The sequence below is a fragment of the Gobio gobio genome, assembly GCF_949357685.1.
Source record: "Gobio gobio genome assembly, chromosome: 18".
Taxonomy (NCBI): domain Eukaryota; kingdom Metazoa; phylum Chordata; class Actinopteri; order Cypriniformes; family Gobionidae; genus Gobio; species Gobio gobio.
This window is the reverse complement of record NC_137111.1, coordinates 7,901,592-7,917,202: the sequence shown is the minus strand read 5'-3', so window position 1 is coordinate 7,917,202 and position 15,611 is coordinate 7,901,592. Positions and strand designations below refer to the sequence as shown.

At 37.4% G+C, this 15,611-nt stretch overlaps 1 protein-coding gene across 3 annotated transcripts in view; it reads left to right on the top strand.

Moving 5' to 3' along the window:
• The window catches only part of ubr2 (ubiquitin protein ligase E3 component n-recognin 2), a 70,426-nt gene that overhangs the window by 27,269 nt on the left and 27,546 nt on the right, over positions 1-15,611 (top strand). Inside the window, exons 11-21 of one of the 3 annotated variants that reach the window (XM_079842153.1) lie at positions 810-908; positions 5,146-5,309; positions 7,344-7,443; positions 7,534-7,662; positions 7,752-7,935; positions 10,544-10,605; positions 10,683-10,793; positions 11,098-11,163; positions 13,288-13,410; positions 13,519-13,582; positions 13,678-13,802. In XM_079842153.1, coding sequence (XP_079698279.1) covers positions 810-908; positions 5,146-5,309; positions 7,344-7,443; positions 7,534-7,662; positions 7,752-7,935; positions 10,544-10,605; positions 10,683-10,793; positions 11,098-11,163; positions 13,288-13,410; positions 13,519-13,582; positions 13,678-13,802 — 1,227 coding nt within the window. Of the gene's footprint in view, positions 1-809; positions 909-991; positions 1,091-5,145; positions 5,310-7,343; positions 7,444-7,533; positions 7,663-7,751; positions 7,936-10,543; positions 10,606-10,682; positions 10,794-11,097; positions 11,164-13,287; positions 13,411-13,518; positions 13,583-13,677; positions 13,803-15,611 lie in introns of all 3 variants that reach the window. The other 2 variants (XM_079842154.1, XM_079842155.1) reach the window with 2 other exon arrangements.

The window sequence follows — 15,611 nt, the reverse complement described above, 5'->3', positions numbered from 1 at the left end:
AAGCGTAAGGCTTAAGGATCTTAGTTTTGACGCAATCTACCCGGATCCGCCTTTTGCAGAGCTCACTCTTCTCCCTTTTCCCATCACATATCACATCGGAAAGGCATTTACTTTCAATACAAATTGAGAAAATTTACTTAAAGTGGAAATAAAGTGCCTAACAAAATGTTTAATGATAATAAAAGCATTTATTGAGTAGAGTTATGGGTCGGTGTAGGGAGGGCTTTGCTAAGAAAATGTTATTTTCACTTGGTGTAAATACTGCCGTAATTAAATTGCAAGAATCAAAAGGCATGATTGAATTCATAAAACTTTAACAATTAATTTGTACAATAATAGTTCATATTGAATTTTTCTGGATTCATGATTTAATACAAATCTATTATCAATAATCGTATAAAGTTCTATAACATTAACAATTTAATTAATTTTGAGGTCCAATCAAATTCAAATGTAGCAATTTATTTTATGTAAAGCAAAGTGCTGCACAACAAAGGTTTACTGTCAAATGTAAAACAGAAGATTAAAAATGTGTATGGGGCCCTACCTCAGGTGTCACTGACAGCATGTTCTGCCAGAGATTGGAACATTAGCTTAAACAACTCTAGAAAGTCTATTAAAAAAAAGTGTGCAACGTTCAGCTTTAACTCAAGTCCCCCGGCTCCACACATGCCCGTTCTCAAGACTGACCTGTGCCACGGTGTAACTTTAGGCCGTATGTGCCGCAGAACGAGAACTGAGTCGGGGGACATACCTTCAGATGGCCTCTGACCTCTGACCCGGAAGGTGAATGTGCCCCCTTCCTTTAGAATTACCAGCGCCTCCAGACAGATTTTATGGAGGACGATCACGAGCGTGTAGTGTCAGTGACCTCTCTGTCAGTGCAGCTCTTCACCGCCCCCACTGTGGTGAGTACCGCCAATCCCACACACCTCTGCTCTCTCTTCTGCCTCTTTCTCCTCTCCTCCGCCTCCTTCACCACTACCTGCAGAACTATGAGCGCTTGCAGAGCGACTACGTGAAAGATGACCACGACAGGGAGTTCTCAGTCACTGACCTTTCTGTGCAAATGTTCACCGTGCCTTCTCTGGTAAGTACGTGCAAGGAGAGACGGACTGCCATGAGGAAGAGGGCTTGTCATTTTGGGTTTTTGCCCTTTCATGTAGCTGATTTTGTTTTGTTTTTTACTCTTTCTATTACCTTTCCATCTTTGTATTTCATTTTCCACTTGTTCCTCCCTCTTTCCTCTTTACTAGTGGTGCACCGAAATGTTTTTTTTTTTTTTAATCAAAACACAGACACCGAAATTAAAGTTTTTATTTACAGGGCTGTTTTTATTCATGCTGCCTGAACACAACAATATCAGACCAGGGCAGCATTTCCCAAAAGCATCGTAGAGACCGTTGGTGGCTATTGTTACAATGCTTTTGTGAAACGCAGCCCAGAGCCATGTCTCTCAACGGCTCTGTAACATACCAGCCTTGAAGACTGTGTAAACACTAACACAGAGACGGAACTGCATGCTTTGCTGACTTTGTTGTCCTTTTTAGCAACCGTTTGGCAGTTAAACGCTGTATTGTATAATACTGCTTACAAAACTCTTTACAAAGTCATATACACCTAGGATGGCTTGAGAGGGGTGTGACGAGACGCGCATCTCACGAGACGAGACTAGACACGAGTTTGGATTCACGAGACAAGATTCTTTACATAGTATTTTAAAGAAATCCTTGAAAAATTGTTCAAGGATTGTTCAAGGTTCAAGAAAAATTGTTTGCAGGTGCATTTGATATGTTTTAACTCATCATCTTTTAATGAATGTCATTTCAGTCCTACTTTCTGTCTATGAATTATCATATGCAGTAAAAGACAACAAGCACTGTAAAGGTTTTGCCAAAAACTCAACTTTCCTGTATGATTGTCTCTTCAGACCATTTAACTGCACATGAGCTTCTTTTGACCTCCTAACTGAACTCCTTCCCACAAATTGATCATAGATATTAAGTGCAAACAATAACCATAATCAAAGTACTCAATATTCAAAGTGCAAATAGAGACCAAATTTATCTTCAAGCATGATACAGAGCTAAGAGATGGTTACAATGGGATAGCTTTTATATTGGGAGATATTCGTGTGCCTCAGGGAGCCGCTTTCAAACAGCGGTAAGTTATTGAATCGCGTTTGCATGAGCGCTCCCGTTTACTTTCACTTTCAATTTCGCGATCGTGCATACTCTGTGAATAGGGAGCAGTGGTGCTGAACGCGCATTTTAAAATATAAGACAATTGTCTGACGCTTCTGTTGCGCATCGAATCCTCCGCCACGGTCCAGTCAGTCTTCTCGTCACGTGATCAGTGCTGCGCACTGTGTTCGACTCGAACAGCTCGTGTTGGATGAGCTGATGGAATTGAAGCGACTGTTAACCAAAAACTACAATGGAGGTGTAATGTAAACGTAGCGTTGGCATATTCTATCCTAACTTCACCCTCACACTCCGTCATGACCAGGTCATGACAATATGACACGAGACATCTTTTCACCTCGAAGGGAAATTGTCACACCCCTACTTGAGAGTGAACTTTTTGGGTGAACTAACCCTTTAACAAGTGGATTTGGTGCTATATCTAGTAGTAAAGAGGAAGAGATGATCGGTTCACGTGTCGCTTGAACTGAAGCGTCTACAGCAATCTGCAAACATTAAAAAGCATCAAAACAACATTTTATTAGAATTTCTTCTTAAAATTGACTATTTATATCAAAAGTTACAAAGCTTATTGTGTTTAGTAAGTTTTGTTCACACATCAACTGAATACATCATAGACTAAAAGATCGTGGTTCATCAACATGAAGATCGATTAAAAACGGGAAAAATCAGTTATCAGAATTTTCCACCCAGCACTAGCCTCCACACCGCTAACATGTTCACAGCATGTCCTCGCTGTGCGCACGAATCAGACACTGACATAGTCAAAAACGCCATCAGAGAAGCACTAATTAATCGTCACCTTTTGATCAATGATTTCAGCCCTCCAAAACGTTCTCCAAATAATTTCTGCCTTACTATTTTTTTTTTCATCTTCACTTTTCCTCTTTCCTCCTCCATTTTCTTCTTCACTCTCCCTTCTCATCTTATCAATATATGAAACTCAGTAAAGGAAGAAATATCATACATCATAAATCATATATTCATATATGTTTGTGTATATATATATATATATATATATATATATATATATATATATATATATATATATATATATATATATATATATATATATATATATATATATATATATATATATATATATATATATATATATATATATATATATATATATATATATATATATATATATATATATATATATATATATATATATATTTTATATTTACACAGTGAGGAAAATAAGTATTTGAACACCCTGCTATTTTGCAAGTTCTCCCACTTAGAAATCACGGAGGGGTCTGAAATTGTCATCGTAGGTGCATGTCCACTGTGAGAGACATAATCTAAAAAAAATCCTGAAATCACAATGTATGATTTTTTTACAATTTATTTGTATGATACAGCTGCAAGTAAGTATTTGAACACCTGAGAAAATCAATGTTAATATTTGGTACAGTAGCCTTTGTTTGCAATTACAGAGGTCAAACGTTTCCTGTAGTTTTTTCACCAGGTTTGCACTGCAGGAGGGATTTTGGCCCACTCCTCCACACAGATCTTCTCTAGATCAGTCAGGTTTCTGACCTGTCGCTGAGAAACACAGAGTTTGAGCTCCCTCCAAAGATTCTCTATTGGGTTTAGGTCTGGAGACTGGCTAGGCCACGCCAGAACCTTGATATGCTTCTTACAGAGCCACTCCTTGGTTATCCTGGCTGTGTGCTTCGGGTCATTGTCATGTTGGAAGATCCAGCCTCGACCCATCTTCAATGCTCTAACTGAGGGAAGGAGGTTGTTCCCCAAAATCTCTCAATACATGGCCCCGGTCATCCTCTCCTTAATACAGTGCAGTCGCCCTGTCCCATGTGCAGAAAAACACCCCCAAAGCATGATTCTACCACCCTCATGCTTCACAGTAGAGATGGTGTTCTTGGGATGGTACTCATCATTCTTCTTCCTCCAAACACGTTTAGTGTAATTATGACCAAAAAGTTCTATTTTGGTCTCACCTGACCACATGACTTTCTCCCATGACTCCTCTGGATCATCCAAATGGTCATTGGCAAACTTAAGACGGGCCTGGACATGTGCTGGTTTAAGCAGGAGAACCTTCCGTGCCATGCATGATTTCAAACCATGACGTCTTAGTGTATTACCAACAGTAACCTTGGAAACGGTGGCCCCAGCTCTTTTCAGGTCATTGACCAGCTCCCGTGTAGTTCTGGGCTGATTTCTCACCTTTCTTAGGATCATTGAGACCCCACGAGGTGAGATCTTGCATGGAGCCCCAGTCCAAGGGAGATTGACAGTCATGTTTTCTAATGATTGCTCCAAAAGTGGACCTTTTTTCGCCAAGTTGCTTGGCAATTTCCCCGTAGCCCTTTCCAGCCTTGTGGAGGTGTACAATTGTGTCTCTAGTGTCTTTGGACAGCTCTTTGGTCTTGGCCATGTTAGTAGTTGGATTCTTACTGATTGTATGGGGTGGACAGGTGTCTTTATGCAGCTTATGACCTCAAACAGGTGCATCTAATTTAGGATAATAAATGGAGTGGAGGTGGAAATCTTAAAGGCAGACTAACAGGTCTTTGAGGGTCAGAATTCTAGCTGATAGACAGGTGTTCAAATACTTATTTGCAGCTGTATCATACAAATAAATAATTTAAAAAAATCATATATTGTGATTTCTGGATTTTTTTAGATTATGTCTCTCACAGTGGACATGCATCTACGATGACAATTTCAGACCCCTCCGTGATTTCCAAGTGGGAGAACTTGCAAAATAGCAGGGTGTTCAAATACTTATTTTCCTCACTGTATATATATATATATATATATATATATATATATATATATATATATATATATATATATGTATATATATATATATGTGTATATATATATATATATATATGTGTGTATATTACCTAAACCACCAGCTGTCTGTTAGATGTGACCATGAACACGGTATATCTGATATTTTCAGGCGCGGATGCTGATCACAGAAGAGAACCTGATGACCACCATCATCCGCACCTTCGTAGACCACCTCAGACACCGAGACCTGCAGGGCCGCTTTCAGTTTGAACGCTACACCGCACAACAGGCCTTCAAATTCCGCCGAGTCCAGAGCCTTATAGGAGACCTCAAGTAAGATGAGTGTGTGTGGTTATAAAATGGTCTTATTTTGGTCAAGAACCATCCATTTACACAGGAAGGACCTGTCTGAAATGTATGATACTCAGCTGGAAGCGTAGAAGTCAGACAATATGATTGCAACTAGTGATCACAGAATACTGCTTAGTATTTCTGTGGCCTATATACATTAGGGGTGGGGGGGGATCAGTTTTGTTACAAATCACAATGAGAAATGATTTTTAAATCACCACTATGACGAACAGTGTATTTTTAAATGCTGATATAATGAATACAATAATTGATCTGCAGCAGTACCAGTATTGATCATCCCTATTATCTTCAGACTTCACCTTCTACTGTAAGAGGTTGTTCACTCATGTATATAGACAATTAACTTGAGTGCATGTCTGCGTCAATTTAAAATACGTTTTTCAATGCGTGTCTTGAATAAAGCTCTAGGTATTTGCCTTTGCAATGAAAAATAAACGTTTGTTTGGGGCGGTACTTCTGTATACGTCTAGCGTGACCTTTCCCATGTGATTACGCAATCCATGGCTCGCCGCAGAGCAGCGTATATAAACGCATATAAATGTTTATTTTTTTTCTAGAAAAATACCCATTGGTTCACTAGATAAGAGTGAACCTTCAACCGTTGGGGGTGAGTAAATTATCAGGAAATTTTCATTGTAAAGTGAACTAATCCTTTAAATGATTGAAAACGGATGTAACAAAACATTGAATATTTCACAATAAAAGTCTTGCAGTGTAAATACAGTTTAAAGAGTCCTTCTGCTCTCTGTGATGTTGTTACAACTAGGGATGCAACAGAAAAGAAAATTCTGGGCCGCTATACCGTATGATATATGACTAATGGCTAGAGCGAGAGTGAAACCAGAACGCTGAACATTTGTGGCTGCCGAAATTTCGGTGCATCCCTAGTTAGAACCAAACAGCATTAATGTTGAGAGAAAAAAGAAACATGGCAAACTGTTAGTGGCTTAAGCCCTCTGCTGTTACATATTAAAAGCACTCTCTGTTTTATTGCTTGTAATGCGTTTTTTAGTTCTCATTAAGCAGCCAAGAAATCCGGTGTGTCAGAGTATAATGTTAGAACCCCCCAAAAAAATCTTAAAATGCTAACAGTCAAAGAAAAGCTTTCTGCTGTCCTAAAAGCGTCCGGCCGTCCGCTTGAAAGAAACTGACAGGCAAGTGTGTCAGTACGTAGCCGCAAAAAGAAATGAGGCGTTGTCCATAACCAGAGCAGTCATCCAGCTGAAGGCAATGGAAATCGGCAAAGAGCTGAACTAACCCACCAGCGAGGCCCATCATTTCTTATTTCGGCTACGTACTGATGCACTTCCCTGTCAATTTCCTCGAAGCGACCGCTTTGATGCAGTTTAAGAATTTAGCGCTTGCCCACCGACTTCAGGGAGAAACAGTCTTTACAGAGCTATGTGATCGGCCTAAGGAAAAAACATTCATATCCACCTGGATCAGGTTATGAGGATCAAACACCTGTATTTTTTTACATGCCAGCATCTGTCACATACAAAGATGAGAAATTAGTCATAGAGAAATCTTCTAAATTAAGTTTTGGGAACTATTTTTTATTTTTATTTTTATGGTAGGTATTTCATAGTGTTAATTTTTCAATGTGATTGTTGTTGGTACATTTTACCAGTATAAAAAAAACTAAAGAAAAACAAAAATTAATGTGAAAAATATGCAATATGAAAATTGTTTTCTTTAAAATACAAGATTTGGTCTTCAAAAAGGTAAATCTTGAAAAAAAGGGAGGGGGGTCGTCTTGTTATTCTGCTTTCAGAACAATACGGAAAGTATTCACACAAAATCTGATTCCATGTTTAATTGATTTATGGAGGGTTTTGAATACAGATGCATTAATTTGGCTTTGAATATAAGACAGTGGATCATTGCGGTACACTACTTTGCACTCGTTTGAATGACTTCATATACAGTTGTGCATTATTTGTGTCTAAAATGTCCTTTGAGATGCGTGTCATGATGCATTTCTCTTGGCTGCAGGTATGTCCTGATAAGCCGTCCAACAGAGTGGGGCGATCAGCTCAGGGAGAAGTATCTGGAGGGGTTTGATACTTTCTTGGAGTTGCTGAAATGCATGCAGGTGACTATACCAATCTGATCTTAGGGTTGAGTGTCTAGGGTAATTGAGCACTAAAAAAAGTGTGTGTGTGTGTGTGTGTCATCTTTGCAGGGAATGGACCCAGTAGTACGTCAGGTGGGGCAGCACATAGAAATGGAGCCAGAATGGGAGGCAGCATTCACCTTACAGATGAAGCTCACACATATCATCTCCATGATGCAGGAATGGTGTGCCAGCGATGTGAGTGCATGTTAGACTCGGTCACATCAGTACCCACAATGCACCATGATGGAGCCTGTGTATAAGTGTGTTATTCATCACGCATACAGGAGAGAGGGCTGATCGAAGCCTATAAGAAGTGCCTGAGCGCGCTGACTCACTGCCACAGTGGTTTCACAGATGGGGAACAGCCCATAACCCTCAGCATGTGCGGCCACTCCGTTGACACCATCCGCTACTGCGTCTCTCAGGAGAAAGTCAGCATACACCTGCCTGTGTCCCGGCTTTTAGCAGGTGACTCTTATTATTTCACGCAAAATCCATTGTGTAGGAAGGTATGGATGTTTGTTTCTGCCACAGAATAAAAAAAGTCATTTTTTAGCTCACAATTCGGACTTTTTACTTTTACTACTTTACTTTTTTTTTGCGAGTTATAAAGTTAGAATTACGTTGTTTTTTTGCCATCAAATTCCGTTATTTCCGTCCTAATTTTTCAAGAATCTTGTTTAGGGCCCCTTTTATTTTTACCAAATTCTGTGTATTTGGTATTTGGAATTCAGGATTCGTGTTCGGTTTGGCTGAATATTGGGCTTTTTGACGGGTTTCGATTTCTGCCGAACCTTACATTTTTTTTCCACCAAACCGAACCCTAGGCTTGCACTATGCGCCTCCGCTGGTCGAACGTACTGATGCCGCGTTGATTATGAGAACGTGTTTACAAGTTCGACCGTTCGAATCCGATCGGCTGTGAGAAAGTCAAAATGGAACTCGTGAACAGAAAACGTGTTGTTTGGCAGTACTTTCAGTCAAAAGAAGCCGATTCCAGTCGAGCTACATGTTCAATTTGCAATGCCCATTTGTCTCGTGGTAGCAAGGAAACAATAACCACTGTTGAAACATTTGCGTATGAAACATCTGAAAGAATACGAGTTGTGCATGAGGGAATCTACAGACAGCAGCCAAAATGCAGCAACTTCAGGTACGGCAAAGGACAGACAGTCATCCTGGAATAATGTTGCCTATTCTTAAATTAAATTAAATTAAATTAAATTAAATTAAATTAAATTAAATTAAATTAAATTAAATTAAATTAAATTAAATTAAATTAAATTAAATTAAATTAAATTAAATTAAATTAAATTAAATTAAATTAAATTAAATTAAAAATACACTGCTGTAGGGATGCTCATTCGGTTAATTTTCCCAACCAACAACCGCTGGTCATTATCCGATTATTAACAGTTAACTGATAAGATTATAATATTGAATTGGCACACAGATATAGCATACAGATGAGATAAAATATAAATAAAAAGAATAAAATAAATAGACCTACACTAAATATTTTTCACTTAAATAATTACCAAATTAAGATGACAAAACAAAAATACACTGAATCCCTTTGAAGCTTTGAAGAACCGGAATAGTTTTTTTGTCAAATAAAAATAGCAGGCTCACCTCAATCCATACCTTGTATGGTTTTTATTTTTTTTTAACTAACATATCTACGTGATGTGGGTTAGTCTGGAGTACAGCCTGTTGACAGAAAACACCCTCGCTTATACTTTCGTCTTTCTCTGCAGCGTGAGATCTGCTGACTGCACACGCTCCTTCTGCGCTCTCCGTTGTGCTGTTCTTTAAAACGACAAGACTCGGGGTAATTGTTCAATAAACCATCAGGAAACAGCGGCAAGAAGAACATGCGTGACAATGTTCACTTTAGTAAAGTTGACCAAAACCACACTACGAAAAGCTTTAAACAAGACTTCAGGTGGCACTGCTGCCCCGGAAATAGAGCGATAACGCCTCGCTAGAGTGGCCAGTGTCCCATTCTCGGGAAGCGCCTTTCATTAGCTTTCCACCAGTCAAGAGCTTGTTCTACTGCTGTATTTTAATACCTCGTAGCATATTTTGCAATATGAGCATCATTACACTGCTATGGACGTTGTTTACTTCTTTAATGTGTTTACTGTGATAATGGACTGAGGATGGGAGAAGGATTCCTTATTCGGTTTCGGATTCGGCAGAATCTTAACCAGTGGTTTCGGTATTTGGCAGAACGTCAAAAATCTAGATTCGGTGCGTCCCTAGTTTTTGGTTTTAAAATTTCTAGATTCCATTTGAATGGTTTACTTACATTTTAGTAAACTAGTTTTTCTCAAATGAAGCGGTAAAATATTGATGAAGTGACTCTCAGAGCGGCTCTGGAGATGAAGTTCATGCGTTCATATAGTGAGACGGCAGAGGCTGAAAACACTGCGAGCGTCACGTGTGCTTCAGTGAGTGTGTGGGAAATGAAACCACGCATCTGCACCCTTCATTCACACAGACACACAGAACATCCAGGATTCATATTTAAATAGTCTTTTGCATCTTGCTTTTTATTTATTCATCAAATTTTACAAATTTATTGTACAGTAAATTCAATTTATGGCTGGATTTTAGGGCCCTACAACTGTGAGTTTGTATCACAATGTACACAATCACAATAAAAAAATAAGAACTTTGAGTTTATCTCTAAGTTTATCTTGGGTTTTAACTTTTTTCTCAGAATTGTGAAGTCCATATTGTGAGATTGATTTGCGCAATAAACTCGCACTTGCCAGTTTAAAGTTCGAATTTCAAAATTTAGTCGTAATTCTGAGAGAGTCATAATTGTGAGAAAAGTCGCAATTACCTTTTATCTTTTATTCCGTGGCGGAAACAAACTTCCATAGGAAGGTCCATATATACTCTGTAGTTTTGGGAATAAATACTGAGTGCTCCCTTGATTAATAAATCCCATTATTGTTGTGTGTGTGTATGGGAATATATGATTCACTCCTGAAATTGCTTGAAAAGTGGTTGATGATAACCACACTGCATATCAACTAAACCTCAACTTGCTCTCTCTTGCAATTAGGTTTACATGCTCTGCTGAGCAAAACTGAGGTTGCCTATCGATTCCCTGAGCAGCTGCCCCTGGTGAGTTTGGGAGTAATGTCTGTTTTTGTTCTTCACAAACATTCTCAGCGCTTTCTGAAACCTCTTGTCTTCTACAGAGTGAACTGAGTCCACCCATGTTGATCGAGCACCCGCTCCGCTGCCTTGTACTGTGTGCTCAGGTGCATGCTGGGATGTGGAGGAGAAATGGCTTCTCTTTGGTCAATCAGGCAAGAAGCTTATACATCTCTTTCATTCTTATACAAATTGTCTTTTAATGGCACCATTGTTAAGTTGATGATACACAGGGAAATATAGGAAATGTATAGGAAATATATAATATATAGGAAACATTTGAGCGATGTTGCTTGGGCACTTTCCCATTGGATACTTTAGATCGGTCATGGGCCCTGTGTGTCACCTGTTTGCCCGTTGATGGAAACATTGCTCAAAAAGTTGCCCTGTGTATCATCGTCTTTAGTGTTAATGCCTTTCCATCAATAAATATAACTTTTTCTTGATTTGTCTTTGCAGATCTATTATTATCACAACGTGAAGTGTAGAGTGGAGATGTTTGATAAGGATCTCATCATGCTTCAGGTCAGTGGTGTCAAAATATTTCTGAAGTTTAACTAATAATGCATTGCTATAATTATTAGGGCCGGGTAAAAAAATATTGATTTCTCGATTTTAATCGATTATCTTTTTTACGAAACCGACATCGATTCTTAAATCCCAAGAATCGATCAGTCATGCTGTTTTCTGTTCCCATCCAAAAATTCGCAATAATCTTTTTGCTTTGTTACTATTGATATGAAACAAAGTCTTAGTTTTCAAATTACGCTCATAATAAATAAATATTGTTTTGGCAATAAGTGCAAAAAGTGCTCAAGAGAAGCGGCACATGAAATGATCTATTCCTCCGCTTTAATACCAGTTACAGCGTGAAATAAACATGAATGAGCATCTGAAAGTGTGTTAAAAGATCGAGTACAACAAACCGAAATCTGTATCACGTCACATGGAATCGCTCAATCAGTTTCAACCGTGGAAAGACGTCAATAAAATAGCTTGTAAACAGTGTCATGGAATGTCACATTTACCTCAGAAAAACCATATCCAGTGTCCATAAACTCGTTAATCAGCTAGAAAAATTAACTCCAGAGAGGAGCATTTTGCTAAATATATGCCTCATATCACACAGGCCTATTCATTATCATTTTTGATGTTCTTCAAAATTGAATGCATGTTTGAATTAATCTCTAATTGGAGTAGAAATATGATTGTAATTGTAAAGTTATTATTATAACTTTATTATTATAAAAAAAAATGAGTGTAATTTAAGTGTGTACAAATCAGTTCATTTTTACCTTCAATATTCCTTCAATTTTCCATGTATTGTATCTGTAAATAATCAATATTGAATCGAATCTAATCGCGTAGCAAGCTTTTGAATCAAAATCGAATCTAATTGTGAAATTTGTGTCAATACCCAGCCCTAATAATTAGAATAGAATAGAATAATATAATAATTTGCTATAAGTCCCTAAAAAATAAAAATAGAAAAATAAAAATATTATATTTACGTTTATTTTAGGACCATAAAAAAGAAATTGGGTTGCTGTCATTTTTATTATTAATGAAAATGTATGTGCTTGTAAAAGTAACATGATGTAAATGTCTCAATGCAAAAAAAAAAAAAAAAAATATATATATATATATATATATATATAATTTTTTTTTTTTTTTTTTTTTTTTTTTTTTTTTTGCATTGAGACATTTACATGTTACTTTTACAAGCACATACATTTTCATTAATAATAAAAATGACAGCAACCCAATTTCTTTTTTATGGTCCTAAAATAAACGTAAAAATAATATTTTTCTTTTTCTATTTTTATTTTTTAGGGACTTATAGCAAATTATATATATATATTTCATGAATTAAGCACAATTCACTGTGCCAAAATTCTGTTAAGTGGAAAATAATCAGTGATGGAAAACCTGGAAATATCAGGGATACATTTTTCCCAATTTAATAATGGTAATTGTTTCTCACGCGGAAGTCCGTAAAAATAAATTTGCATGCCACCTCAGTGATAAAACTGTTGACGGTGGTGGAGCGAGTTTTGTGAACCTGCGCACTTGGGAACGCACCGCTCACGTGGTCAATAACATGATTATATGCTGTAAATAATAAGAATAAATGCATATTTAATTTAATAATAGGAAAATAATATCCTTATTATTTAATTTTGTTTAAAAATAGGAAGATATATAGACACACATTATAGTTCAAATGGTTTTCTGTCTTGTATTTTATCTCAAAATAAAGGATTTCATTTGATTACACATGGAAATGAGCAGAAATAATTGAATACAGCCTCTTATTTATATGAGGTAAACATAAAGCTGCTTGGTTATTTTAACATATACAAGTGCTGCCGTAATAACGGCCCATTTCAAATGTTTACGTGCTTTTCTTCTTTTTATTTTTAAAAACAAAACTCTGCAAAACAAAATCTGTGGAAAAGTCATTGAAAATAATTTGTTAAAGTGTGGGAACACTATTATTAAAATGTGTGTTTACACATCATGGTGATATTCATTTTACTGCCTTTATGCTGATTTAAATAAAAAATACTAGTTGTTTTTTAGTATGATTAGAGTAACATGAGTGAACATGAGTAATTTAGTGATCATGTTTCATGCTTTTGGATCTAGGCTGGGGCTTCCATGATGGATCCCAACCACTTCCTGATGATCGTGTTGAGCCGTTTCGAGCTCTATCATATCTTCAGCTCAGCAGACTGCAGAAAGAGATACGGCAGAGAGAACGCTAACAAGGTCTGCTTGCCTCGCAACCACTTTTTCCCCTATTACTTTTCTTTTTACTTGATTTCTCTCTACTTGCACTCTCTTCTGCACTCACGTGTGTGGCTCTCTGTCTCTCAGGATGTGGTTCAGCAGAATAACACGCTAATTGAGGAGATGCTGCACCTGGTCATTATGATTGTGGGTGAGTGATCATTTCTCAACACACGTCCAACACGTTGAGCTTATTAGACACCATAGACAGTTAGTCATTTATGTTTTGTTTGTTCTGTCCTGCAGGTGAGCGATACACTGCAGGTGTTGGTCAGGTGGAGAGCTCTGATGAGATAAGGCGAGAGATTGTTCACCAGCTGTGCATTAGACCCATGGCCCACAGCGAGCTGGTCAAAGCTCTGCCTGAGAATGTAAGTCAAGTCAGTGCCGGTTATTGTCTTACAATTGTTAGGATTTTATGATCTGTGTTTTTGTTTTGTAATCATGTTGGCTTTTGAAATCTGAAAAAAAAAAAGAGATTCAGTAATTGTGAAACTGTGAACCGATGTGAAAGGGATAGTTCTCCCAAAAATGAAAAGGTATCATCATTTACTCGCCCTCATGCCATCCCAAATTGTTGGAAAATAAAAGTCCATATAGTGCAAATGAATGGCTGGCGCTCATTTGACGCTGAAAAAACAACACAGCGATTGTGACGAATCCATACAACCCCAGTAAATAAATCAATGTCTTCTGAAGTCAAATGATAGGTGTGTGTAAGAAAATACTTTTAACTACACATTTATTTTACTTTAAATACAAATCATTGCTTCCGGTCTGCTGTCATACGAGCATTCATGAGAGGAACATCGCGACACATGACATAATTAATGCATTGTGTAGTTCACACAAGAAGTAATGCGGATGCACAAGGGAGCATCACTCGCATGAGCTTCACAATGGCCAGAAGAGATGAATTATAGTTAAAGTTAAAAATATGAGTGTTTTTCTTACACCTATCGTTTGGCTTCATAAGACGTGGATTCATCCTCTGGGGTTGTATGGATTACCGTTACAATCGCTGTGTGTGTGTGGTTTTTCAAGCGTCAAATTAGCGCCAGCCATTCATGTGCATTATATGGACTATTTGCCCGGAATAACATGAGTGCAAATGTGATATTGATTTTATACAACAGTTCAATAAAGTCTGTTTTTAATCAATTTTGCCAACGAAAATATGACCTATGAAGCCAGAGAAGGACTGTTTGTTTTTGAATGAATCTGTTTTGTGCGAATCAATCGAGAGAACCAATGATTCAATGGCCCATTCATAAAGAGAGCCATTTACTTCATTACTGAATGAATCAGCTGTTTGAACGAATCGAATGAATGAATGATGCAATGACTTACTTATTAAGACCTTTACTGCATTTTAGTTTCTTATTTAGAGTATCACTTCGTTTAAAAAATAAATAAATCATATTTTCATATTTATAAATGTTACATCCCAAAGATTGCTAAGGGCATGAGGGAACACAACTTAAAATAAATAAATAGATTCCCAAATCTTTTAACCCTGGTAGACGTTATCAAATGTGCTGGTGCAAGAAGAACAAAAGCGCAAATGGAGTTTAAATGAAGAAAACGGGGTAATTTATTCACAATAACGTTATTAGGAGGGAAAATCAACACAGGAGGGAAACAAAAACCCAGAAGGCAATACTAGGGAGTAGGAACTTAAACTGGGCATCCCATTCCCCACTAAACTGCTTAACACAAGAAAATAAAAATAAGAAAAAGAAAATCTTCAGTGTCCAAGACGCCCTACATAATCTACACTAACTACAAAACTCAAAACATACAACACACCGCTCCTTACCTAGTGTGTTAACAACGCGCTTCCCTAGATGCTGCGAAATGGAAGTCACGTGACATTCTTTCCTGTTCCCTACTCCCTGGTCGGAATAAAATATTGGAGAGGGGAAAAAAAACAATTAAAGAGAATAAAGATTCAACGTATTTGTTTTTTCAATGGGAAAAAAAGAACAAATTAACTCTCAACTGATCAAAGGATCTCAAGGAGCAAAAAAAATGTAAATGAGAACCCAAAACACGCAAAAAAAAAAAGCATGGCAAAACCAAAGATCACGCTCCCTCCTCCTCCTGCTGTTTCCGGTTTGTGTCTGCCTTTTATCACCAAGATGGCCATTCAGATGTCATCGCCATAATGATGACTGACA